At 42.0% G+C, this 27556-nt stretch overlaps 1 protein-coding gene across 3 annotated transcripts in view; it reads right to left on the minus strand.

Moving 5' to 3' along the window:
* Positions 1 to 20315: 20315 nt before the first annotated feature.
* Positions 20316 to 27556, minus strand: part of EDN3 (endothelin 3) — a 37375-nt gene continuing 30134 nt past the window's right edge. Inside the window, exons 3-5 of one of the 3 annotated variants that reach the window (XM_083744762.1) lie at positions 24288 to 24464; positions 22739 to 22878; positions 20316 to 20652 (exon numbers count right to left, since the gene is read on the minus strand). In XM_083744762.1, the coding sequence (XP_083600888.1) occupies positions 22752 to 22878; positions 24288 to 24464 (304 nt within the window). In that variant the 3' untranslated portion in view covers positions 20316 to 20652; positions 22739 to 22751. The remainder of the gene's footprint in view (positions 20653 to 22738; positions 22879 to 24287; positions 24465 to 27556) is intronic. The other 2 variants (XM_083744763.1, XM_083744764.1) reach the window with 2 other exon arrangements.

Genomic DNA, 27556 nt, shown 5'->3' on the forward strand with positions numbered 1-27556 from the left:
TTGCAAAACTGTGTATATTAAGCAAAACTTGAAACAACAATATGTGTATTCGGAGAAATTCCTACTAAAATGCTGGTGAATTTTCATGGTGACCATGAAAAAGTAAAATGGTCAGCTTTGTCAGTTGCTAGTGTAGGTCCTGGGAATCTGCTCCCACTGGTTTCAAAATCCATACCATTTGTTATCATGCCTATTTTGGTGTCCTAACTTCTTTCACCTTTAAAATACTAAGTAGCTTGACCTGCAGCTAACCCGTGACATGATAAATTGACATCAGAAGGTGTTAAATTCTGGCTTCATTCCTGTAAAGTTAACACATTTCCTCTGGTGTGATAAGCACAGTGAAACAAAATACATTTTTTTTAAGCATGTAGGTGCTTTTATCTCTTTTATGAGCTTTTGCATCTGTCTTGTTGAAGGGCTGTGTATGAGCTGGGCAACTTTGGAGGGAGTTAATAGATCAGTCCTGTTGTCTTTGTCCATGGAGTTTTCTTGGGAGGGATACTGGAGTGGCTTGCCGATTCCTGCTCCAAGTGAATCACATTTAGTCAAAACTCTCTACTATGAGCTGCCATGGACTGCAAGAAGATCAAACCTCTCCATTCCATTCTGAAGGAAATCAGCCCTGAGTGCTCAGTGGAAGGACAGATCCCGAAGCTGAGGCTCCAATACTTTGACCACCTCACGAGAAGACCCCCTGGAAAAGACCCTGATGTTGGGAAAGATTGAGGGCACAAGGAGAAGGGGACAACCGAGGACGAGATGGTTGGATAGTGTTCTCGAAGCTACCAACATGAGTTTGACCAAACTGCGGGAGGCAGTGGAAGACAGAAGTGCCTGGTATGCTCTGGTCCATGGGGTCACGAAGAGTCGGACACGACTAAACGATTAAACAACAATAGATCTGTCCAGTGTTGTTCTCCTTTCTCAAGTGGCCACCAAACTCTGAGTTGCCAGCCTCCAATGTGAGCTGCACCTCTGGGTTCTACTATATACCCTTTCAAGATATAAAATGAGATCAAGGTGAGGTGGGAGACAAAGGGTGGCTGACTCTAGCCCTGGCACAAGATGAAAGGCAGGGAAGAGTGGCAGAGACATAAAAAGGGGACTTGAGTCAGACCCATTTCAGCTGGGACAAAAGAGGAGAAAAATAGGACAAGCAATTCAATTCACTTTCTCCTCCCCATACTTCTGCCTTGCCCAGAATTGATCTTGTACATCTCCCTGTTGTTGAGTGAGGGGGAATACAAGATCAATCTCAGAGCAGACAAAAGTGAAAGCCAATTTGTGCATACTGTCTGCTCCTCCATCCTCCTTTCTTTTTTCTTCTTCTTTGAGTCATGTCCAAAACAGCTGCCCTGTAGCTTTGACCGAAACTATACCAGTAGCTGGGAACTCACACATACTAGAAAATGCGGTCCGGCAAAGCCAACTGTATTTCATCTTGGATCAGACGAAATAAATTAAGAAAATGAGACAAAGCCGAGTTGAGATAGGGGGAGTCTTGCTTTATGCAATTGGCAGCCTTTTATCCTTAAGTGTATGTTGCCTTTTTTAAAACTACTCTTCTGTTAGAGGATCTTATCTTGCACAACAGTAACTATGGTAAATTGATATGAATATCTATCTGGGAAAATCTACTTTTTTCCAAACCTCAGTCTCTGGAATGCCCTCCTTATAGTATAACTGTATTTGCACAACCTTCTGTCCAATTCACTCCTGCTTATTTGCATTTTTTTTATTACTAACAGTATTTGGACGTTGTGGAAACAGTGACGCTACATTGCACTGAACTGTTCCTTTATCGTTGTTCTGATTAAAGCAGGGATGAGGACGCAGTGACCCTCCACAAGGTATTGTGCTCCAGTTCCCAATAACCGCAGCAATCATAGCTGGTTTTCTTCTTTCATCTTTTTCTCTCCATCCTTTTAGCCCAAGTTACCACTTCTAAGGTATATCTGTAGATTACCTAAAGCAGGGGTGGGAAAAAGATTGGCCGGGATCTATTGGTTGATTTATAGCAGCTTGACAAGAGTTTCCAACTCCCAGTTGCTTTAAACATGGCAGCAACCAAATGGCTTTTCCCAGCTAAATTGGACTGCTGAAATTAAGAAAGCTAATGGAGGGGCAGAAAGCTCCAATCATTTCTCTCAGTGAAAATAAAGTGCTATGCTCAGAATATGCTCAGAGGCACCCTGGTTTTTAATTGCCACATTTGTATTTTGCTGGCTGTGGTGGTTGGTAGATCTTGGGATTCTAGTGGAAAACTAAGTAGATCTCAGAAGCCTGAAGTCTGCCCACTCTATCTTTGTTCACATCTGTGATTTTTCACTATGTGAATCTTCCTCTTCTTTGGACTGCAGCCTTCCTTTGTCTTGACATGCCGAATACAGAAAATGTCGTTTTTCGTGATAACGAGCTCTATCAGAGCTCAGTAGCGTGCATTAACTCTTCCTTAAAAACCTTTGACCATTGACATTCTTCACACATTTTCCTGGAGCATGTTTCATTCATGTCTCGGCTGTTGCAAATTTACTGGCCCTGAGGGCTGTTTGCTTTATAGCAAAGCTCCGCTTTTATCTGAGACTATGTTCCGCAAAAAGCTCCCCTGGGTTTCACTTCAACAAGGTCTCGCAAGTTCATCAGCCAGATGTGAGTTTGTAGCCGACTTAGCACAGCAGACGAACCTCCTGGCCTGCTATCCTGCTGCCTTAATATCCATTGGGGATTTCAACACTGGCTTTCTTGGGGGTAGAAATGCACTCTGGTGGAAGAATTTTCCCTGAGATATTTTCCATTTAAAATGCATTAAAATACAGCACTGCCTAGGTTTGATATGCTTACTCTAAATGGCATTAGGTTTCTATAACTTTTGCTAGACAATCAGTTTGCAACATTAAAATCCAAAGAACTTTCCATGAAATCCAAAGAACTTTCCATAAAGAACTCCATCTATTTGGGACATACCATTTTTCTTTGCTCCCAACAGTCAAACTGTGCTATATTGTTGCTTAGAAAAGAAAAGAAAATTGCCCGAGCTAAAAAGACCATTGCAATTATATGAGCTGTTTGGACTGTGGATACTTATGCAGATATCACAGGCACCAACTGGGCAATTCCCATAACATCACTACTGGCATGTGACACATCCTATTCTTATTTGCATTATTATTTTGTCACCCAGTGCTCAGCATTCTGAGTGAGGGGTTGCAAGGGCACAGACCTTGTCTTCCCACAAGGTAAACTGTCAGTCCCTGGCTTCCCTTGCAGCAGGTCCAGATTTTATGTTGCGCTTTTAGTAGGGCTGGCTGCTGGCTGAAAGAAAAAGGGCTTTGCTTCACCAGGCTCCTGTTGTGTACTGGAGTGCTGTTTAATGTCAGTCCTTGGCTTTTTGAAGGCAGGCATTGGCCCAGCCATCCCATCTTTCTCCAAGAAGCTGGTTTCTTACCCACTTAACCGCTTACTGAAAGCTGGTTCATGTCATCACTTGATTAGCCAACAGTTGCTTGCTTGTAGTAGGACTGTGATTCAACTCCATTGACACCAGATGAAAGTCCTAGCTGTGTTGTAAGATCTGCAATGCCTTATTCCCAAAGCCATGCCAGCAATTGATATTGTGGTCATCAATATATGTAGCTTCAAAATAAATGGCCTGACAAAGTAACTCCAGCACAAGTCTTTTCATATCTCAAAAATAGGTTAACTGGCTGTATGCTAACTCTATCAAGAAAATGGCAAAAAGTACCCAGTTTGCAAACTTCTGGCTGGCTGCTGATGGAAGCAGAATATTGGGTTAATGGGCCTTGACTGGATCAAGCAAAACAGTCCTGATGCTTCAGGACTAAATGGCCTTTTAAGCCCAATTGTAATTAACTGACTCTAATTCATTAATCAATTCCATACTGAGTTGGCGAAATTCTGAAAGGCCCAAAATGCTTTATATTTTATAAGAAACAGATACAGGCTACTCTGTAGAATTTGCTCCCTCCTCCATGTGGAACTAATAGCTTAGCTTGAAATGCTGGATTTAAATGCTGATGTTTATCGGTGTTTTTGTTGGTTCCCTGTTTTGATGCAAGGTTATGCGAACATTTTCCGTCATCGTACTTGTGGATGGGCTTCTTGTTTTCAGCGTCTCAGTCAGGGAGCCATTCTGAGATCTTGGGACAAGTTTATTATTGTTTAGCAAACTTTTTGCACAAATTATTCTTTCATTTTGATCGTTTCCAGTTCCGATTAAAGAAGCAGCAGTGTACACAGCTTAATACAGGAGCAAGGAGTTTACTTTTGAATAGTTGTGCCGTGACAATAAAATAATCCCATCCCAAAATTATCTTTTTAAAAATTATCTTTTATTAGTTTTCAAATTATTATGAAGACAAAAATAACAAAAAATCAATAATATAGCCAACTAAAGGCAGAGCATACAAAACCTGAACACATTTTTATTTAATACCACCGAAACTAAAATAATAGCAACCTTATTTCTCTAGACGGTGTTGGGAGAGATACATGAAAATCTGAACTTAATCTATATGAAATAAAATCCCACTGTACTGAATAGAAATGACCAGGAACTTCCTGTCCCTTAGAGAACAGTTAACTTATGTGTTATTTTTTCTGCAATAACTAACTTCAGAGATATTTGTGCCATAAGGATATAGTCAGACTTGTGCTATAGAGACGCTGTCAGCCGCCGGCGTCCATGTCAATAGTTCCTTTTGGTGAAATGAATTCATAGCAGGGTCAGCCCAGGGCGTTTTGCTGCCCAAGACAAAACAGAAAATACTGCCCTTTCTCTGCAGTAACCACCACTTGAGGAACTGGAGGTAGTTATCATGGTGATGACAGGTAAGGAATGACCAGGGGGAGGAATTAACTCTGTATTGTCAAAAGTGCACCTGCAAGTTAGGGGAAAGCATAGTATCCTTTAGTCTAGGGTTACCAGACGTCCCTGGGAACAGTCCCCGGATTTGCAAATCTGTCCCCGGACAAATTCCATCCCCAGAATGTCCTCAGATTTGCAAATCTGTCCCCTGGAAATGTGGCAGCGGCAGCCTCAGCAGCCCGGAGCCAGCCTGGTAGTGCAGTTGGCTCTGGCTGGCTTCAGGAGCTGCTCGCTGCTGTGGCTCGGGAAAAATGGTGGGCCCGATGGCAGCGAGCAGCTCCTGAAGCCAGCCAGAGCTAACTGCACTACCAGGCTGGCTGCTCCTGGGCAGCGGCCGCCTGCCTGTGACTCCCGAGCCTCCCCTGATCTGTCAAAACGAAGGGGGAAAGGAGAAGGAGATGGGGGAAGGCTAGGGAGTCATGGGCGGGTGGCACGCCATTGCCCAGTTTTTAAAAAATCTCTGTGCATTTATGTTTCACAGGGTGAGAAAGAAGGGCTTTGCACCTTTATACAATATGCATGTGTGCTCGGGCCCAGGGTCTTTTGCCTCACCATCCACACTACTGACTCCCTGTTGCTACTCAGCTTCAAAAAAAGGGGGGGTCCCCAGATTCATTAAAAAGAATCTGGTAACCACATTTAGTCCTGTGTCTCTCAGCTGCTCCTTGGTGTGGACCAAATGAGGCAGTTGCTTCAACAGAGAGACCCCGCTGCCAATCTCAGCTTACGTATCTCCCCTATCCTAAGCAGATAAAGACTCCACCTGCGTGTAACCTAAAGCCCTAAACAGCCTCGGTCCAGTATATCTGAAGGAGCGTCTCCACCCCCACCATTCTACCCGGACACTGATGTCCAGCTCCGAGGGCCTTCTGGCAGTTCCCTCACTGCGAGAAGCCAAGTTACAGGGAACCAGGCAGAGAGCCTTCTCAGATGTCAAAGAGAACAACAACTACCAGACTTTTAGAAGACATCTGAAGGCAGCCCTGTTTAGGGAAGCTTTTAATGTTTGATGCATTACTGTGTGGCATTTGAATATAGACTGCATTTTTAATCAAGACTTATATTGGCTTATATCTTGATCAGGTTCCTAAATTAAATGGGCTTAGATTTTCAAATGTTTCATGCCAGGCAGAAAGAACCTTGGCAAGAGGTTTTTCTCCTAAGACAAGGGGGCCCCATTGATTTATAGTAGAAAAACAATTCTCAAAGTCATAAAAAGGGAGAATTACATATGCTGCCCTTGCAGACTGAGAAAACACAATTAAAGGCAAGGGTAAATAGTAAAATAATACCAATGTGCCTCCCAGTAAAATGAGCCAGATCTTCTTTCTAAGGTTGAAAGGCCAAGAGCAGTGAAAAAGGCAACTGGCTTGGCTAGAAGAAAAAAGAGCATTTTTGGGAAATTTTCTAAAGCTGTTTCTTTCTTAAACTGAGAGAGTTAAAAAGGTTAAATGTTGGGAAGAGCTAATGGGAGAAGCATCTAGCTGGCTGGGAAAGGAGGGGGAAAGGGGGGAGGTGTAAACTGAAGAGGCTTCTTTTTAAAAGCTGTTTTTTTACTGAGTTCCTTTTTACTTTACAAAGGCTTTATTCTTTTAAAAGGCTACCTATGATAAGTGAATGAAATATATTAGCTTAAATATATTGGCTTAAATGTAATTATGCAAAGGATTTAAGGAATGCTAGATTCTTATTTCATATGGTTGTAAGAGTTGTATTTATCCTGAAATTAAGTCAGCCACCAGCCTAGCCCCCCTGCTAGACAGAAGACGCCATCCAAGCACTCTTGATATATATGGTTGTCAGGCATTTGTTTAGAAACTTTCAAATGAAGGAAATCTTTCAATGTTGATGTGAAACTCAAGATCCTTGACATCTGTTGAACATAAAAATGTAAGATTAAACATTTGTTTTAGAAGGCAATAGGGCAAGGAGGGCAAGAGGTGAGCTGGTAATTAAGATTCCATGTAAGATATATTATTACTTATTTGTCATTTATATATAGCTCTTTGTCTCCCTTATAAGGGCAAGGAAGTGGGTGTATCTTTTGTGGGTGTATCTTTTGTGATTGGTTCTACCAAACAGCCAATAGGAATTTCAACCAGGCTGATTGGACAGAGGCAGCCACAGGAGGAGCAAAGGGGGCTGGATTAAGGGAATATAAGTGCTGGCCAGGATGGCAAGAGGCCAGGCCAGAGCTTGGTAACCATATACCACTGAGCCTCTCATTTATTTGTCTGACAAATAAATTATTATTTTAATTTCTCTATTGCTGCGTTGAATATTTCATTCCAGCTAAGCGTTAACCACAAGCAGGGTGCTACATTTTATGGTGCCGTGACTCGGATAAGTGGTCTGCTGGAACGCAGCCCCTTCGCCCTACTGGGCAGGGTACAAGAGAGAGGACCACTGCTTACCCAGCGCGCACTGGTAAATTTTTCCAGGGGGAACGCAGAAGACTCGTCTGTCTGATACCCTGCTCATTGGCGGCGACGGACCGGGGGAAACAGGGAACCAACCAAGGGTAAGTGCACAAAGGGATTTTTGGCCCTCCAATTAATTGGGAGGAAGAGAAGTCTTGATCAAACTTCTGCGTCTCAGTAAGGGGAAACTGAGTACGCTAGGTGGTTGGGTACATCAGATGTTGGTCTGGTGGAGGAAAAAGGGAAAATTGGGAGGTAGAGTGTGGTGAAGTATCTAGCGCATTGTATGTGTGAGAAAGTACAGAGCAATCTGTAGCTGACCTGAGTGTGGAGTGGGTAGTACTTCGGTTCCCAGTGAGGCGACTCCATCTGGGCAAGGAAACTCACGAAGTGTGTGTGCGAGTGACTGAGTGGATACTTCACAGGGCCATACAATGGGAGTTGGGGGTTCAAAGGGGGAAAATACACCTCTTGAGTGTATGTTAAATAATTTTAAGAAAGCCTTCTCAGGGGCATATGGAGTCAAAATGACGCCAGAGCGCTTGAGAACGTTATGTGAACTAGAATGGCCGAAACAAAATACTGAATGGCCATCTCAGGGAACCTTTGATATAAATTTAGTAAGCAAACTTTGGTCTAACATCGCCAAAGAAACTGGAGGGTGCCCAGAACAATTTCCATATATAGATTCCTGGCTGAGCACATTAAATAAAAATCCTCCATGGATAAGGGAATGCAAAGTCAAACGATGCAAATTATTGGCTGTAAAAGCTGAAGCTAGGAAAGGAATCTTGCCAAATAAACTCAAACCCATTTTTGAGGGACCAGAGGAAGAGGTGCTTCCACCTCCACCCTATGCTCCACATCGAAGGGAGCTTAATTCAAACACTCCGCCAGTTGTAACCCCAAGGCAAGAAAGTGGAATGAATAATGGGAGTGGAGTCACAGAGCTTGATTCCTTGATAGATTATGATAAATATCTTCAGGAGGCATTGGAGTCCTATAATAAAGCCCAAGCAGAAGTGGTTATTCCACCTGTGACTCCTAATAGACCTGCATCTACAGTCTCCTTTAGTGGAACAACTGATTGCCCACCCCAAACCCCTGTACATCCAAGTCCCAGAGAATTATTACAGAAGTTACAGGGAGACCTTAATCGGTCAGCAAGCAATACAGCCAGGCGTATAAAGCTGCTAAAAGAACGCCTTGGAACAGATACCATCCCCTATGATTTGAGGCCCCTAGAGCAAAGCGAAGAGAAAGGTCACGTAGTAGCCCCTCTTAGAAGAGTATTTGATGCACTTGAGGAGCCTGCGCTGGTTAACGGGCAACCCGGACCACGGCCACCTCGAACTTCGACCCTGCAATATATTCCATTCACAACTACAGATTTGATGAATTGGAAAACACACACCCCATCTTTCGCAGAAAAACCTCAGGCTATGATGGACTTGGTGACTTCAATAGTAAATACTCATAGCCCTACTTGGACAGATTGTCGCCAGCTCCTAAATACTCTTTTCACCACTGAGGAAAGGAGAGACATAATTGAAAAGGCACAGATATATTTGCGTGAGCAGGCCAGAGTGGGAAATATTTTTAATATTGACCGTCATCTCCAAGATAACTTTCCCTTGGAAGATCCTAATTGGGATCCAAACAATGGAATTCACCTGGCCAGACTTACCACCTACCGCCAGACGCTTGTGCAAGGTATCCGCAGGGCATGCCAGAAGCCCACTAATATGTCTAAAGTCTCAGAAGTAGAACAGAAACCAAATGAGAGTCCAGGAGACTTTTTAGAGAGGCTGCAAGAAGCCTATCGTATATGGACTCCTTTTGACCCTGAAGCCCCTGAAAACAGCAGAATGATTACTGCTACATTTGTGGCCCAGTGCGCTTCTGATATTCGTAAGAAAATTCAGAAATCAGAAGGATGGGAAGGGATGCTGATGAGCCAAATTATGGCCATTGCACGCCGAGTTTATCGGAATAGGGATGAGGCTGAGAAGCAAGAGAAGAAGAAGTGGCAGAAGGAAAAGATGGTAATGCTAGCCACAGCAGTGAAGCAAGACCACCGCCCTCCTTTGTTCAGGATATTCCAGCTGACCTTAAACAAATAGGAGATCATGTGACACAGGGACAAGTGCAATCTCTCTCCCGTGTTTTTGTTTCTCTTAACAGGTGGGCCCTCGAGCGCACGCCGTGCAGCATTGCCGAGCCGATTCATCAGTTCCAGGCTGGCGATAGCGTATGGGTGAAAGAGTGGAAACGTGATCCACTTGCACCAAAGTGGCGTGGACCTTACACCGTCTTGCTCTCTACTCCAACAGCGGTGAAGGTAGCTGAGGTGACCCCCTGGATTCATCACTCTCGTTTGAAGAAGTCCGAAGGCAGTTGGACGTGCAAAGGTGACCCCTCTAATCCTTTAAAACTGACTCTCTCCAAAAACCCCTGTATCTAGCCCTACCGGGAACGGGCTAGGTCACGGGCAACATTTGACGACCGGCCTGCTGCAGCCACAACCTGGAAGCTGGCTGACCTGCGCACGCCTGAAGCTTGAGGAGCGTCTGAACCAGCGACTGTGAACGGAAAGATTCTCTAATACAATTGATTGACTGCCCCTTTGTGGAACAATTATCAGAGATATTACTCATTGGGGATCCTCGGGATATATGTTTTGGTCTTGGTGGTTCCCCATTTCTGTCACTGGGGGAATTATATTGGGGCTAATAATTATTTGCTATCACAATAAGGTAATCTTTTGTGGAAGGAATGCATATACTAGACATCAACATGATTTTATTATTAATCCTGATCCCTTGGGAAGGGGAAGGGTCCTTGAATCTGACCAAATTGGCTAAATATGGATTCAGCCATGACCACAATATGTGGGTAGGTTTAGCTGAAATGGTAGCCAATGTTGCAAATAGGACCAATTGCCTTGTTTGCTCTCTTGGGCCAGATGATTCAGAGGGAGGTATGCCCTTATTACCGATACCATTAGATGCCATTGGTATGGTAAGCGAAATGCCACACCAAACAGAAATACAGAATTTCCCCGGATGGAACTCAACTAAACCATTACGAGTTATACCTGTACAAGGGGAATTCTGTGTACATAAATCATCAGATGCAGCTGATTCTCCCATGATAGGCTCTTCTCATTGTCACTATACTTGGGATTATATTAAGAATAGTCATACCTGGGCACACGGTACTACCTATCGAACTCGGAATACCTTGCCCTGTGCACCTCCTTTTATTCACGCATGGAAAGTGGTGTGGAACATAACTGTGACAGAAAAAGGCAATCTAACATACTGCACTGTGAACTCTCTACCTCTTTTGGTATTTCGCCTTCTGTACTCCACGTACCAAAAACCTCAGACCCGATGGTTGTGGTGGATATGTGGAGAATGGGCATACAAAAAGCTCCCTTCCAAATGGAGTGGGACTTGTTTCTTGCGTTGGGTATTACCACCAATGTGGATTATGCCCACTAGTTCGGCCAGGCGAACACGAAGGAATGCTGATATTTCTCATATAGCAGGAGGAAGTACCCAAAGTTGGAGCGGTACTGATGATTGGCCGCCAGAGCGCATTATAGCCTATTATGATCCTGCCTCCTGGAATCCTGGTGAGCTCATACAAGGGGCACGGGATCCTATTTATAATCTAAACAGAATAATTCGATTGCAAGCAGTAGTGGAACTTGTAACCAATGCAACGGCACAGAGTTTGAGACTTATTGCACAACAGTTGGATGAAAGTAGAGCCGCCATTTTGCAGCTGAAAATGGGAATGGATTATGTACTTGCCAGGCAGGGAGGCCTATGTGGAGTCTTGAACTTGACAGGGAATGCCTGTTGCTTTAACATTTCAGATAATGGTGAGGCAATCCGTGTGTTGGCCACAAAGATGGAGAATATAGCACATGTCCCAGTACAAACATGGGAAGGATGGGATATGGGATGGCTCACCAATTGGTTACCTAATGTCGCAGGACTCAAAGGGATACTATTGTCTTGCTTGTTTTTCTTGACAGTAGTGGTAATGGTTTTGTGTATGATGCCATGTATCATTTCATGTTTTAGAAGTACAATTAGCAAGATGGTTTCAAATGAAACTCTACCTCATATCATGGCCCTATACAGAGCTTTACCTCAGGAATATGATGAAGGTCAAACTATCAAGGACACTTGGGATGAAGGTCCTTGAGCTTGAAAGGGGGGAATGTGGCATTTGAATATAGACTGCATTTTTAATCAAGACTTATATTGGCTTATATCTTGATCAGGTTCCTAAATTAAATGGGCTTAGATTTTCAAATGTTTCATGCCAGGCAGAAAGAACCTTGGCAAGAGGTTTTTCTCCTAAGACAAGGGGGCCCCATTGATTTATAGTAGAAAAACAATTCTCAAAGTCATAAAAAGGGAGAATTACATATGCTGCCCTTGCAGACTGAGAAAACACAATTAAAGGCAAGGGTAAATAGTAAAATAATACCAATGTGCCTCCCAGTAAAATGAGCCAGATCTTCTTTCTAAGGTTGAAAGGCCAAGAGCAGTGAAAAAGGCAACTGGCTTGGCTAGAAGAAAAAAGAGCATTTTTGGGAAATTTTCTAAAGCTGTTTCTTTCTTAAACTGAGAGAGTTAAAAAGGTTAAATGTTGGGAAGAGCTAATGGGAGAAGCATCTAGCTGGCTGGGAAAGGAGGGGGAAAGGGGGGAGGTGTAAACTGAAGAGGCTTCTTTTTAAAAGCTGTTTTTTTACTGAGTTCCTTTTTACTTTACAAAGGCTTTATTCTTTTAAAAGGCTACCTATGATAAGTGAATGAAATATATTAGCTTAAATATATTGGCTTAAATGTAATTATGCAAAGGATTTAAGGAATGCTAGATTCTTATTTCATATGGTTGTAAGAGTTGTATTTATCCTGAAATTAAGTCAGCCACCAGCCTAGCCCCCCTGCTAGACAGAAGACGCCATCCAAGCACTCTTGATATATATGGTTGTCAGGCATTTGTTTAGAAACTTTCAAATGAAGGAAATCTTTCAATGTTGATGTGAAACTCAAGATCCTTGACATCTGTTGAACATAAAAATGTAAGATTAAACATTTGTTTTAGAAGGCAATAGGGCAAGGAGGGCAAGAGGTGAGCTGGTAATTAAGATTCCATGTAAGATATATTATTACTTATTTGTCATTTATATATAGCTCTTTGTCTCCCTTATAAGGGCAAGGAAGTGGGTGTATCTTTTGTGGGTGTATCTTTTGTGATTGGTTCTACCAAACAGCCAATAGGAATTTCAACCAGGCTGATTGGACAGAGGCAGCCACAGGAGGAGCAAAGGGGGCTGGATTAAGGGAATATAAGTGCTGGCCAGGATGGCAAGAGGCCAGGCCAGAGCTTGGTAACCATATACCACTGAGCCTCTCATTTATTTGTCTGACAAATAAATTATTATTTTAATTTCTCTATTGCTGCGTTGAATATTTCATTCCAGCTAAGCGTTAACCACAAGCAGGGTGCTACAACTGTACTTTAATATTTTGTTGAAAGCCGCCCAGAGTGGCTGGAGAAGCCCAGCCAGATGGGCGGGGTATAAAAAAATTACTATTATTATTATTATTATTATTACTATTACCAGTTTCTGCTCCTCCCTCTTCAATCCTCTTCTGGTCCTGGGGCACGACTCAAATTGAGTGGCACGACTCAAATTGATTAATTTTTTGTTGTATATATTTCTACAATCCCAAAGTTTGACCATCAGTAGCACAGATGTTGTAAAGGTGTGGTTCTCTGTCATGGAACAACCCTACTGAAGAAGATAACAGTGGTTACCAAGAACTCATTGCTGGTTGAGAAGGGGCATCCCCAAATGTAGATCTGCCAGTGGGGCCATCCCTGCTTCATAGTACCTGTCCACATATAGAGTAGGGATATCTCACAGGGCTACAGTTCTCAGCGTTCCCTCAGAAGAAGGATTGGCTGTTAAACCACTCTGAAAATTGTAGCTCTGTGGGAAGAATAGGGGGTCTTCCAACATGTCTCATCACCCTTAACAAACTACAGCTCCCAGAATTCTTTGGGGTAAGCTATGGCTGTTTAAAGTGGTACCATAGTTCTTTAATTGTATAGTGTGAAAAGTGGCCTAGGTGTTGCCAATTTATTATTTAAGAAGCTTTGGAAATATAGGACAACCCAAATGTTCCCTTCCTCTTCTCCCCTGCCCCTCAAACACACAAACACACTACAAGTAGAGCTTTCATTAGAAGAAAGTGCTTTTTTTAAAAAAAAAAAAAAAGCAGCTCAGTAAAATACCAAGATAATGTAAACAGAGAATTTCAATATTCTTTGTTTAAATTGCCTGGTATATTGTAAACCACTTAATCCTGAAAGATTTTGCTGTTCTATAAACCTTTTCCATACATAGAGATATATTTCTAATCTCTTTTCTCTTTTCAGCATAGCTACAGAAACAGATCTTGTTCTGTGTATTTAACATTTTCCTCGACTGCTGCCGTAGCAGATTCTAACAAAAGGATTAAGAAGTTTTAAAGTCCACAGGGGTGGCACATTGTTCCGTTGGTCAGGAAACACTTTTGTGTTAGTTTACTCAGCTTAATGGTGGCTGAGATTACACTCTTTGGAGCTTTATTCTGACCCAAATTTCCTGGACCAGAGAGTTTCATGTTTTTTTGTTTTGTTTTTGCACAGGGCAGCCTCAGAACCCAGAGAGAGGAGGCTTTAAGGGCAGGGAATTCCATGAGCTGATGGGCAGGATCAGGCCCTCTCAGGCATTCTTTCAGACACTGAACCCTCTTCCTTAGTTCCCTTTACTTAACCAACCTTTTCATTCTTATAGATACCTGATTTTTTTTTATTATTTTTTTTTGTAGCCAGCCCCAGTAGAATGGTGGGTCTATCACCTTGATATTTACTTGCTGAGATTACCACCTGAGATAGCTCGGATGATAAAGCATGGGACTCTTAATCTTAGGGTCATGGGTTTGAGCCCCACGTTGGGCAAAATATTCCTGATTTGTAGGAAGTTGGACTGCATGACCCTCCTGGTCCCTTCCAACTCTTTGATTTTATGGTATATATATATATATATGGGGCCAGTAAACTCTGTTAGCAGCATTGATTCTTGCGATCCCTGGGACCAATGAACCTGCACTGCACTGCTCCTTCAGAATGCTGATTGTTCTGCTCTAACACTGCCTCTAATGGACTACAGCAAATCTCACAAGTTCTGGGCACTAGATAAAAAGTACAGGGAAATAGGTTTCCATAAATAATCCTCAAGCAATTTAGCCTCAGCTTTTTACTGTTGATAATGCAATTGCCCTGTAAAATGCACACAAACCCCTCCCCCCATACTATGGAGGCACTAAGAAAATCTTATCAGTTGGGACGGGCCCTCTAAGCATTACACCTGAGCATCAAAACCTTTCAAAGAGGGATGGAATTCAAGATTTGGGGAAATGGCCAAAGGGACCCAGTTCCCCTTTGATGTTTGGTTTTCTGCTACATTTGGAAGTACTTCTCCAACCCCACAATCTGAAGAGTGTTGTTTGTTTAATAATCCTAGTGAGGTGTGGTTACTGGAGAAAAGGCTCTCTCATCTCTGCTCTCCTAGACAGGTGCAACTGGCACCCACCTTGGTGTCCTTTCGGCACTACTAAAAGACTTTGTAATTTTCCCAGGCCTTTTGATCTGGGTTAATATGGGGAGTACGGGATCTCAGATGATGTCTAGACAGCATCTTAAAAAGCAGAGCTATCACCTTGCCAACAAAGGTCCGTATAGTTAAAGCTATGGTTTTCCCAGTAGTGATGTATGGAAGTGAGAGCTAGACCATAAAGAAGGCTGATCGCTGAAGAATTGATGCTTTTGAATTATAGTGCTGGAGGAGACTCTTGAGAGTCCCATGGACTGCAAGATCAAACCTATCCATTCTTAAGGAAATTAGCCCTGAGTGCTCACTGGAAGGACAGATCCTGAAGCTGAGACTCCAATACTTTGGCCACCTCATGAGAAGAGAAGACTCCCTGGAAAAGACCCTGATGTTGGGAAAGATGGAGGGCAAGGACCAAGGTGACGACAGAGGATGAGATGGTTGGATAGTGTTCTCAAAGCTACCAGCATGAGTATGACCAAACTGCGGGAGGCAATGGAAGACAGGAGTGCCTGGCGTGCTCTGGTCCATGGGGTCACAAAGAGACGGACACGACTAAACAACTAAACAACAACAATGGGATCTCAGGGTGACTTTTACCATAAGAGGGGAGAGCATAGGCAATTGGTTCCTATTTCCCTCTCTCACGGTAGCCTTGAGTAGTCATGCTGGCTTACCCTTCAAGTCTGGTGGTGTTGCTGGTGAATACTGAGTCGGTCCATAATAAAACATTGCTCAGCCAGGATTTGATCATGGATGAGGGGGCTGGGCTGGCATGCATTACAGAGGCCTGAGCGGGTAAGCCAGTTGTGCCCTATTAGGTACTTGGCCAGATCGGAGGGTCAGAGGAGTCGCAACAGACCACAGGGTTTCCGTCATAATCACTAGGAAACCACTCTGGCTGGGTGCCAGATGTGAAGGGCTGTTATCAAGTGTTGGGTGACTGGCAGATACCGCTTGCCCTGATTCATGTGTTAGAGACAGTCTTCAAGTGTGGTTTGGAGAACTGTGGGATTTTAGCTTGTCATTTTTTCAGGTCCAGCTCAGTAATTCATGGGCAATGCGTCAACCACTGGGCTGCCTCAATACATTGATCGTAGGTCCACACATAGTCATGACCTTGGTCTGGTTTTTACTACAGGACAAACTAGGAGTAAGCCAATGGCCAGGAGGGGTGATCATCTGCTTTGTATTAAGAAGGTCCTATGTTCAACCCTTGGTATCTTCAGATTGGGCTGGGAGTGTCCCATCTGAACTCCTGGAAAGCCAGTGCCAGTTGGTATGTACACAATACAGAGTTGGATGGAGTAAGGGTCAGATTCAGTATAAGGCAGCTTTTTATGTTTCTGTGTCATAGACTGATCACTTTCTGGTGAGGTTTGGACTAATATGGAGAGCCAGTGTTGTGTAGTGGTTAAGAGCGGTAGTCTCGTAATCTAGGGAACCGGGTTCGCGTCTCCACTCCTCCACATGCAGCTGCTGGGTGACCTTGGGTCATACTTCTTTGAAGTCTCTCAGCCCCACTCACCTCACAGAGTGTTTGTTGTGGGGGAGGAAGGGAAAGGAGAATGTTAGCCGCTTTGAGACTCCTTAAAGGGAGTGAAAGGCGGGATATCAAATCCAAACTCTTCTCTTCTTCTTCTTCTAATATGCCCCTTCCCAACTTGGGGCAAAAAGAAATAGTCCTCCAGCCACTTACAGTGAGATACTGGCCATTGTGCCTTTTAAAGCACCTACCCACCCCACAATGACTCCTGGGAACTACAGTTTATCCCTCAACAGAGCTACAAATCCAGATTGAAACGAGCACCGCTAGGCCTGCATCATGCAGTTGAAGAGCCAAAAGAACTTCCTTCAGCCTGTTTGTGGCTAGCCTGCGAAGGAATCAAATATGTTACTGGTACAGAAGAGTCTTTATTAGTTTAGTTTCCCTGCATCAAATAAATAGTTGGATGGCAATCGCAAAGCTGCAGCCAATCACTGTGCTTTGAACTGTTTCAGATGCCTTTGATCCATTCATATCCAAGACAAAATGAATTATGGCAAGTGTTGCATCCTTCAGAAACTTGGCTGATAAATTACCCAGGCAGAAGCATCACTAACCCAGAAGCAACGAAGAGAATCATGTTTCAATAACTTTGTGGGTTTTTACCATTGGAGTTTGTCTACAGACATGGCATCCCTTGAAATTTCTTGCTAAGCTACTCATTCAGATGCAGACTAAATCTACTCAGCTTCATATTTATCTCATTTAACAGGAGCCAGGGTTAACAAACTAGCATTCCTTTTGGCTGAATCAAAACTAGGCATATCCTTGTTCGATAGTAAGTTCTACAATTTCTCTTTATGACTCAGCCTAACGTTTTAAGAAGGATGGAAATAATTTGATAGTTCTGTCACTACCCTTCAAAAAATGTACTGGGGTGAATTCTGGAAACGGGGAAGGTGAGGGGTGGGACTTAGATCAGTTTGAACTGAAGGAAAGCTGACTGAAAAAAGTGCCTATTGGCTAGCATCTGTGACATCACCAACAAGGCTATTTTAACTTTTTGCTTACTTTAGACGTTTTATGGAGGAGCTAATAACACTTTATTTTTAAAAAGCATATTTTATTCCCAACAGTCGCTAGAGAAGTTTTGCAACTTTTTTTTAATGTTTGCAGTTTTGGCTTTAATTATATGATTGATAATAAGACTTTACGTACCAGAACCATGATTTGGCCAAGGTTCCCAGAAGCAGCACTACCACATAACGGCATCTTCAAAAGCGCTTGGCACTCAACAGCAGAATCTGTACCCAAAGCTGAAAGTTGCCGTGGCTGCTGGCAATTTAGGCTTAATCAAGTGTGATGCAAAGAACTTGTAGCCTAAAATATTGAGATTAATATCATCTGGGTAAATCACAAACCTTTTATTTTGCAATATGTTGTTGCAAAGTTACTCAAGTAGAGGTGGGTAGCAATCCAACAAGGCCAAACTAAACAAACCACAGAAATTTGCTACAATCCATAAGTTAAAATTGAAAACAGATTCCATAGGAGTTGAAGCAAGTTTTGACCTGTATTTACCTAGGCTCAACAAAGAGCCAGTTTAATCTCATCATTGAGCCTCATCAAATTTAACAGAATAAATTAATCACAACTAAATTTGAGTCTCCATTCTTCTTATGTGATGCAAGTATAACTAATTACCTGGCTTGGAGACACCATATTTGCTCAATTTGATCTTTTGCTATACTAATTAATGCCTGGATTACAGAAAATGGATTTCCATTGTCTATAGGAACCCCTATCAAACCATTTGGGACTGTAAGGAACCTTGGGGAAACTAATATTCTAATTAAACCATTGACATGTATTTAATTCCATTACCTGATGACATAAATTTCTTTATATGTTGAAGGCCACATACTGGGGAAATTTGGGGCCACAATGTTGGACATTTTTTTGGTACATTTTACATATGGTCAAAAGATAATTGTTGTGATAGAAAATACTCAGCTGCCTAAGTATCCTTACAATAGTGTCAAACTTCCTATGTGTCTATTCCAGAAGATAGCTGGATTTTTTGAAAGAGGTAAGGACACAAGCGACATGCCCAGTGCCTAGCATTTAGGTAAAATATGTTCAACTTGTTCTCAGGAGCTACTACAACTCCCATCATCACTGACCATGAGCCATGCTGGACAATGCTCATGGGAATTATAGTCGAAAACATCTGGAAGACACTGAGTTGACTACCATGACTCTAGATGATAGTCTGAGGTCCAGAACTGTTTGATCCACACTGACACACCTAGTGGACAGTTATATTCCATGATAAGGTTACTGTCTAGGATGAAGGACTTTCTGGGTAGAGACAGCAGGAACTCAAATGCTATGAAGTCACTGACTGGGGTGGGGCTGAGGGTTTGCCAGATAAAAGATTTGTGTACCTTTCTGCATTTTCCGAGTCTGTGGAAAGTAGCGATAGAATAAAATTTGCATGAAATACACGAAGAGCATCATTTTTCTTTTGCTTACAATTGGAAGCAGGCAAAGCTGCAGCTGGATTTGGGCCTTATTCTGTATGACAAGGGCCTGCTTTAAAAACAGTTTCATATGCTCACATTGCACACTCATATTGTGACTTTCTAAAAGAAATCTGTGGTTATTAAAATTTCCACATATACCTCAGATAGCAATCTACCTCATAATAAAAGGTTAGTTCCTTGAAACAAGATTGATTTCTCCACTGAGTTAATTAAAAGAAACACACACAGTAAGAAAAGCTATTTGCCAGTACAATAAATAGACTACATCTCAACAAAATACACCAAATTGGGCCAGGAAAATAGAAAACTAGCATAAATGTGATATTGGAGAAAGGTATTTTACTTTTATAAGTAGAATAATTTATTTATGTAATATATTCATATATATATATACTATATATATATATAATATAGACAAAAGATCTCTTCCTTTCTTGCTGAAAACAATGTCCGTTACTTATTTTGCAAATTTTATATAGCTGGTTTGGGGATTTGCACGTTTTCTGAATGAGCCCAAAAGTTCATCAGTTCAGCCTACAGTCTTAACTGTGGTCTCCAGAACTATGTTCTTGTAAAATAATAGACTTTTAAAGAAAAATCCATTCTTATGAAAGTATCCTTTGAAAGATTCTCAATTATCAGTAATGAATGTCTTTTTCCTCTTTCTGATTAGCAAACACTGGGTGAATGTTCTTCCGCAGTCTTCTTAACATGCACCCAACTAATTCAAAAAGGCCATCCATTGATTGTGTAGAAATACATCCAATTCTTCTGCTTCGTCTGTTCTTCAAAAATGAACTTTCATAATTGCAATTAACAGTTCCCATCACTGTATTTTCCCAGCCAGTCTTTCAAGCAATTTGAATTAAGGGCTAATATATGGCTTTGAATGTCCTTCAAATGCATTTTTAATGTTTCAGAATTTCTTCACCCCAGGGCAGCAGAGTGAATAGGACGGATAAACTAACATTCTTCTCTCTCAACATAATTCAGTCCAGTAGATCTGTTGTAAAATTCCATTTCAGTGCAGGAATAATTGGTGCCTAAATCCAATAGCCTATGAAATACTCCCAGTATACTGTTAGCTTGCTATATGTTATAATTATATTAATATTAGCCATTCATATTCAATCTGCATAGATATTGTCATTTACATTTCTTCACCACTGAGATTACAATAGGAAGACAGGTTTGAACAACATTATGGAGAAAAGGGTGCCTTTTATATAAAAAAAAAAGTGACCAGAATGCATGCGAAAAGCTGGACATTCATACATATGACAAGAGTAGGAAAGTTTTTCACTCTTTGAATCTTTTTTTTTTCTTTTTTAGCCAGTGGGTGCTGTTCTTGGGACCGTAAACAGCGAAAATGTTGCTTTCCAAAATTGATGGATGCCATCATGGATGTCACCATCATGTGGGGTGTATAAGACTCAAGAAAGACATTAGCCAGAACATTGCAGTTCAGTAACACTTCCTCCAGGTAGGTACATTGTCCACTTTCAAGATTGCATCAGTTCAGGAAAAGGAAGCACCTGCAGGTAGATAATCCATTTGAGAGTCTTGAACATTTGTTCATCTTCAGTGAGTTTCATGTCTTAGGAAGTAGGTACTCAACTTCATACCTGTGGAAGAAAAATGCACAATGAAAGGCTTTTCCAAATGCTGTTGAAATTTTGTTTTGTATTCTGAAACCATTAATATTTTTAACGGCCAAAAGCAAGGGTTATTTTATAAATAAATGAAACAAGCACTGAGAGCCTGTGTGGTGGAGTGGTTGGAGCTGCTTTCCTCAATGTGATGTCTACACAGATCAGCTACAGATCCCACAAGACCCCTGCTCCATACAAGACTTCAAGAAAAATATATATTTACCAGGTGTCTGGACATACTGCAAAGCAAAGTGTTGTCAAGCCATCCAGCTCATTTCTGGTGGTTACTGCAAGACAAGACTTAGCTCCAATTTCCCCCACAGAAACCAACTTGTTGCTGTTGTTGTTTTGATTGATGACATGGGCTTTTCAGGAACAAACTAAGAACAGAATGCTTATGCAACTTTTGAACCATTGGCTGTAGAATAATTCTTCATTTATAAATATAAATATATACCCAGAAATGTAGCAAGCAGTGCCAGGAAATGTGCGTGCAACAGGCAAAAAATTAAATTTCTGAGAACTATTAGCCATATGTTACCACAAAAATCAACTGCCATTCTAGCAAAGAGAATGGAATTGGAGTAAGCATCATAGTATGGAAGGAACTGCTTTTAGTTATCATAGTGCTTTAGTCCACAACTAGTTTTAAAGTAGGTCAGCTCTGAGCAGGGAAGGGAGGGTGCTGCAGCAAGCCTCCCCCGCCCATCTTCAAAATGGGCTGCCAGCAAGTCCTACTGCAATTGCTGCCATTATCTTCACACACATCTCTCATATCTGGGTCCAGCATATTCCTTAGACCTTAGGCTAGGGGCTTCGATATGGCCCAGTCTCCAGCTGGATGGAGTTCTACTTACTTCATTCAGGAATAATCCCACAGACATGAAGTTAGGGTAATGTACGCGGGTGGCGCTGTGGGTTAAACCACAGAGCCTAGGACTTGCCCATCAGAAGGTCAGCGGTTCGAATCCCCACGACGGGGTGAGCTCCCATTGCTCGGTCCCTGCTGCTGCCAACCTAGCAGTTCAAAAGCACGTCAAAGTGCAAGTAGATAAATAGGTACCACTCCAGCGGGAAGGTAAACGGCGTTTCCGTGTGCTGCTCTGGTTCGCCAGAAGCTATTTAGTCATGCTGGCCACATGACCCAGAAGCTGTACACCGGCTTCCTCGGCCAATAAAGCGAGATGAGCGCCGCAACCCCAGAGTCGGTCACGACTGGACCTAATGGTCAGGAGTCCCTTTACCCTATACCCTTGGTCCACCTAGCTAGATTAGTGAAATTAGTGCGATGGAGGGGTCATCTTCCCCAGGTTGGTGCCCTCCAGATGATTCGAGCACTAGCTTGGGAAATGCTGGTCTAGTGCAATGTTTGGAAGGTTAGCTATGCACGTCGGAAACCCAGTGTCAGTTCCCTGATTGGCCGTGAGGTAGTGTGACTGGCTGGCTGTCATCAAGTCTTAATTTTTCAGCCTAACCTATCTCATAGGTCATATTGAATCAAAAAAAGACCAAGATGTGGAGTGGGAAACCCCTGCCACAGCTGAAATGTTATCTTGTTATCTCTGCCATGAACTCAGTAGGTGGCTTTGAGCAAGATACTGTTTCTTAGTACCCGCTCCAACTTCAATTGTAGGAGTAATAAAACTAATCCATCTTATTATAGGGCATCTGTAAGGCTTACTTGAGATAAGGTATATGAAGCACTTCGAACACTCTGAAATGCTATATGTTGCTATTAATAACACAGTATTAAAAAATTCTAAAATCACCACATAATTATTTTAGGTTATGCTTTCTGGTTTGCACCAAACAAAGCTATTGAGTTGAGTTTGGTTGCACATTTGAGTCAACAGAAAACACTTTTTTGCATACAACACTTCTGCCTTGAGGCAAACCAATTTCATTTTTTGGCTGGAAGAACAGCGATGATTAAAAAGTGCCTTAAATATGCACATGATCAGGTAGAAACATGCCTGCTACCTGCTTCTAGGCCTTTTCTTTAACAGACTTGACAATTATCAAAATATTAACTTGCCCTCCAAACATTTTAGCCACTTACGCGCACAATATAATTAAAACATAAACTGCACCTCTCCACTTTGAAGAAGCTGAAAATTCTCCTGGGCTGCAGAGTGAGATATATGCTCCTTTTCTCGATGGGGATCTGTTTCTTCTCTGCTGTTCAGTTGCTCATTATTACTATGGAAAAGAAAGTTGGGGCTTTTAAATTACCACGCAATTTCTTCATCCCAAATATTTATCTAGCTTCAGCTTTTAATTTGCATTTTGTATTTTATTCTATTATTTGTATGCATTGTTGAAAACCACCAATATCCTAAAAGCTTTTTTAAAAAATAAAGGGTGGTAGCCAATGCTAGACATACTAAGAGTTGATCCACTGAAATTAATAGACATGTTCCCTAGTTTCAGTGGGTCTGCATTAAGTAGGACTAGCACTGAATACAATCCAAAGATTGTCTCTTTCAAAGAACAAGTTTAAAACATGCCCATTGCTTTTCCAGTGTCTGCCTTTAAGGAATGCTAGAATAAAGCAAGAACTGCTTAACATGTTAACTGGACTGGACAAGTGAGCATGACTTTTTTTGACACTATTTCCACAATCCCAAATAAATATTAAGGGCTCTTCTCCATGTTTCTTCCATTCACTAAACTCATCTGGGACAAACTCTGGTGCTTGCGCTATCTTACAAACACCTGAGTTTCCTTGTAGGATCATAGCAAGGATCAATCTAGTTCACTATTCCATTTCCAATGGTGTCATAGCCAGATGATTCTCAGCAGCTCACATGTAAGGTGTTAAGATTATAGATATCCGTAACACTTCTGAATGTGAATACACCAAACAACTGAGCTGGCTAAACTCAGTTTCAAACAAATTAACAGTGGCATAACACATGGGCCATTCTTACCCATCTGCACCATGAGGATGCAGCTAGCTGTGGATGCATGTGAAAGGGGACAGTGCTAACGGCCATCATCACATTTGTGGTAGGGAATTCTATACAGTCATACCTTGGGTCTCAAATGCCTTGGTTCCAGAACAAATCAGCTCCTGAACGATCAAAACCTGGAAGGGAGTGTTCCAGTTTTCAAAGCATTTTCAGAAGCCGAATGTCTGGTGCGGCTTCTGACTGGCTGCAGGACGCTCCTGAAGCCAATCAGAATCTGTGCCTTGGTTTTCGAACAGTTCCGGGAGTTTCGAACGGACTCCCAAAACGCATTCTGTTCGAGAACCAAGGTACGATTGTACACTGAATTACGGTAAGTACTTCCTGAAAAGTTACTTCCTGTTGCTACTGCATCATTTGGTTTCTCTTATATGAGAGAGGGAGAAAAATTATACCCACACTATTCTCAATTCCTTTTAGATACACAAATACCATAAAACAGGAGAGTGCAACATGCATTATCCTTGGGCTAATTTCATGTGAGTGGTAAGAAGGGGAAAATGAGGGAAAGGGGGCTATGCAAGAGAGGATAGGGGACAGCCCCATCCACCATAAACTCTGTCCCCACCTGCCATCAGTATGGTGTCCCTCAAAAAAAAGAGGGGGCTTCTCACCCCTGTCACAGATGAACAATCTTACCATTGGCCATTCTGGGTCCTTCTGCAAAAGTGCATACACTGCTTGTCGCATCTGTCTGCACAAGAGCAGCGCAATGGAGGCTGTTTTGATGAATGCAAGCTCTTACGATGCCGCTCTGTAGATCTTTTGCCTCTGAAACTTCCCCTGTAATTTGCCAGTCCATATGGAACAATCCTCCTGCAACAAAAACGTAAGAATGCCTTAGCATTTTCAAGATTGTATGGAAGCTATCAGGGGTCAGCAAACCTTTTCAGCAGGGGGTCAGTCCACTTTACCTCAGACCTTGTGGGGGGCCAGACTATATTGGGGGGGGGGGGGAGATGAACGAATTCCTATGCCCCACAAATAACCCAGAGACACATTTTAAATAAAAGCACATATTCTACTCATGTAAAAACACCAGGCAGGCCCCACAAATAACCCAGAGATGCATTTTAAATAAAAGGACACATTCTCCTCATGTAAAAACAAGCTGATTCCTGGACCGTCCGCAGGCCGGATTTAGAAGGCGATTGGGACGGATCCAGCCCCCGGGCCTTAGTTTGTCTACCCATGTTTTAAGTGTTTTTACCCCACACTTCAGACAAAAAGAGCAGCCATGGTGGGCAGAAGCAGCGGCATCCCATGAGAAGGAAGGAGATGGTATGTATTGTATTATTGCTTCCCAACTTACACCTCAACGCAAGCAGCCTCAATATCCTCACTAGAGTGACAAACTTCCTAAATTTATATCCAAAAGATATGATATTAAATGAATTAGCAAAATAATTTTGGAATACATCCTGGAGTGTAAAAAGGGAGTCTACTCCAGACCTGGTAAGAATCGCATGAGGACAATCAGACTGGAAAGAAAAGAGAAAAATAAGGACATGCTGTGGAATTATGGAAGAGAGGGGGAAGGTAGCCGAATGACTTTAATTAAAATTGAAGAAATAAACCAGATGATTTCCCCTCCTCCCCTCCCATATTTCAACAACTCACTTTCAGTCTCAACAAAACAAGAGTTCTGAATTGAAGAAGGAAAACTGAAAAAAGCCAGAAGCTGCATATAAAGTCCACATGGATCTATCTATTCATGTAAGAGCCCCACAAATGGCCTCACAAGACATTTTATGTCAACATACATACTTAACGAAAGTAGCTGCAGCTTTCAGCTATACCACACAAATCAATTTGCATGCACTAGTTCACTTAAGAGACACAGCCAGTAATCTGGTTTGGAGACAATGCTAAACTATGGTTAAATGTTAAATGCACTAACTTTGAGCTTGTGCACTTCTTCCAATATGGCTGCAAACAGAAACTTGTTAGTTTTCACTTCCGTTTTCAATTAACTGAACTCAAAGTATGGTTAACCTTAAATGTGGTTTAGGCAAATAAGCAAAGATAATAAACCATGGCTTTGGGCTTAACGCTAAAGTGCGGTTAAGCAAAAGTAGAAGCAAAAGTTTCCAAAATCCTCCTCATAACAGGAGGAATGAGCAAACCAAAGGCTCAACGAGGCTTGTTTCTGCAACAATAAACCATCATTCACCAATTATATGCCCACTCAAATGCTTTGATCTTCAGAACTGGCACTTTTACAAGAGCCACATAATGTATGTTAAACACTTACAATGAACCAGCGCTTCAGTGTAGATAGGTTTCTTGTTGCACTGTTTTCGGTGCCTGGTAAAACCTTTTTTGTCTAGGCAAGCCTACCCAGACATGTAAATTTAACCATCATTTTAATATGTAACATTATTTTATAATGTATATTTGTTAACACTGCTGCTTTTATTTATGTTTTGGGGCAGAGTTGTTCAACCTATTTTTAAACATCTGATTTTATCAGTGATTTTAATTTATCACGTATGTAAACCACTTAAGAGATTTTGATGCTCTTAAATAAGTAAATGCCAAAAAGTATCAGAGAGGGAGACGAACAGTGCAGATCAGAGCTTTCCAAACTGTGTGTCACAACACATTAGTGTGTTGACTGCAGTGTGTTGGTGTTTTCACGTGAATGCTTCCCACACCCCTCCCAGAGCTGGAAAGGGGTTAGTTTAACCTCTGGCTTGCAAGTAAAACTGAATTTTTGTGTCGCAAAATGATGCATGTCTAAAAAGCGTGTCACCAACATGAAAAATTTGGAAAGCTCTTGTGTAGATAGTAACGCTTCTAAGCCATAGTTTATTGTTTCTTATTATTGTCACAATTAGTTTATTAATTCCCTTCTAAATCACTGTCTCTCGGCAATTTACACATACATTAATTAAAAAGTTAAAACACGGTAACAGCAAATAAATTTAAAACACGACTAAAACCCTGACAAGTGGACCTTCATGGGTAAAGACCCAGCCCAATCAGCTGGGAAAGACTGAATGAACAAAACTGTTGTGAACTGTTTCTGGAAAGAGCGGGTAGCAGGTACCAGTCGTACTGCGGCAGGAGTGTCATTCCACAGAACAGGGGCAGCCGCACTAAAAGTCCTACTCTGAGTTACTGCAGAGTGGGCTTCTGAGATCTTTAGAATTTGCAGGAGAAACTCTCCTACAAACCACAGCAATTTACTGGGTTTATAAGAGATAAAGCGGTTTCTCAAGTAACCTGGCCATCACTTACAGGGGGAATTATAAGACTATAATTATAATTAGCACCAATTGTTAGCACCAATCCCCTCAACCTGCTAGAAAATTGGCAACCAGTGCAAATTCTGAAAGTAAGGAATTATATGCCCAGGGGTAGCTTACACCCACAAGCAACCTAACTGCCATGTTCTGCACCACTTGCAGCCTCCAAACCCCACATAGAGAGAATTGTAGTAATCCAAACATGAGGTTACTGGTGCACGAACAACTATGATCAAGTTATCCTGATCCAGAAAGGACTGAAAAAGCATTTTCAGAAATGGTTTTTATATGTGTGTAGATTCCACCCTAGTCACTAAGGACACCTGTACAGTGGTACCTCGGGTTAAGAACTTAATTTGTTCTGGAGGTCCGTTCTTAACCTGAAACTGTTCTTAACCTGAGGTACCACTTTAGCTAATGGGGCCTCCCACTGCCACTGTTCTCATCCTGAAGCAAAGTTCTTAACCCGAGGTACTATTTCTGGGTTAGCAGAGTCTGTAACATGAAGCGTCTGTAACCCAAGGTACCACCGTACCTCCAGTACAGTACTCCTTCAGGGAGAATCCAAACTCATTTAGCATTATGTCCAAAAGGGACAGTGAAGAGTCATGAGTCCCCACTGAATCATGTAGCTCATTGGAGTAAAACAATGATAAA

The sequence above is a fragment of the Podarcis gaigeae genome (genome assembly GCF_964106915.1).
Source record: "Podarcis gaigeae genome assembly, chromosome: 6".
Taxonomy (NCBI): Eukaryota; Metazoa; Chordata; class Lepidosauria; order Squamata; family Lacertidae; genus Podarcis; species Podarcis gaigeae.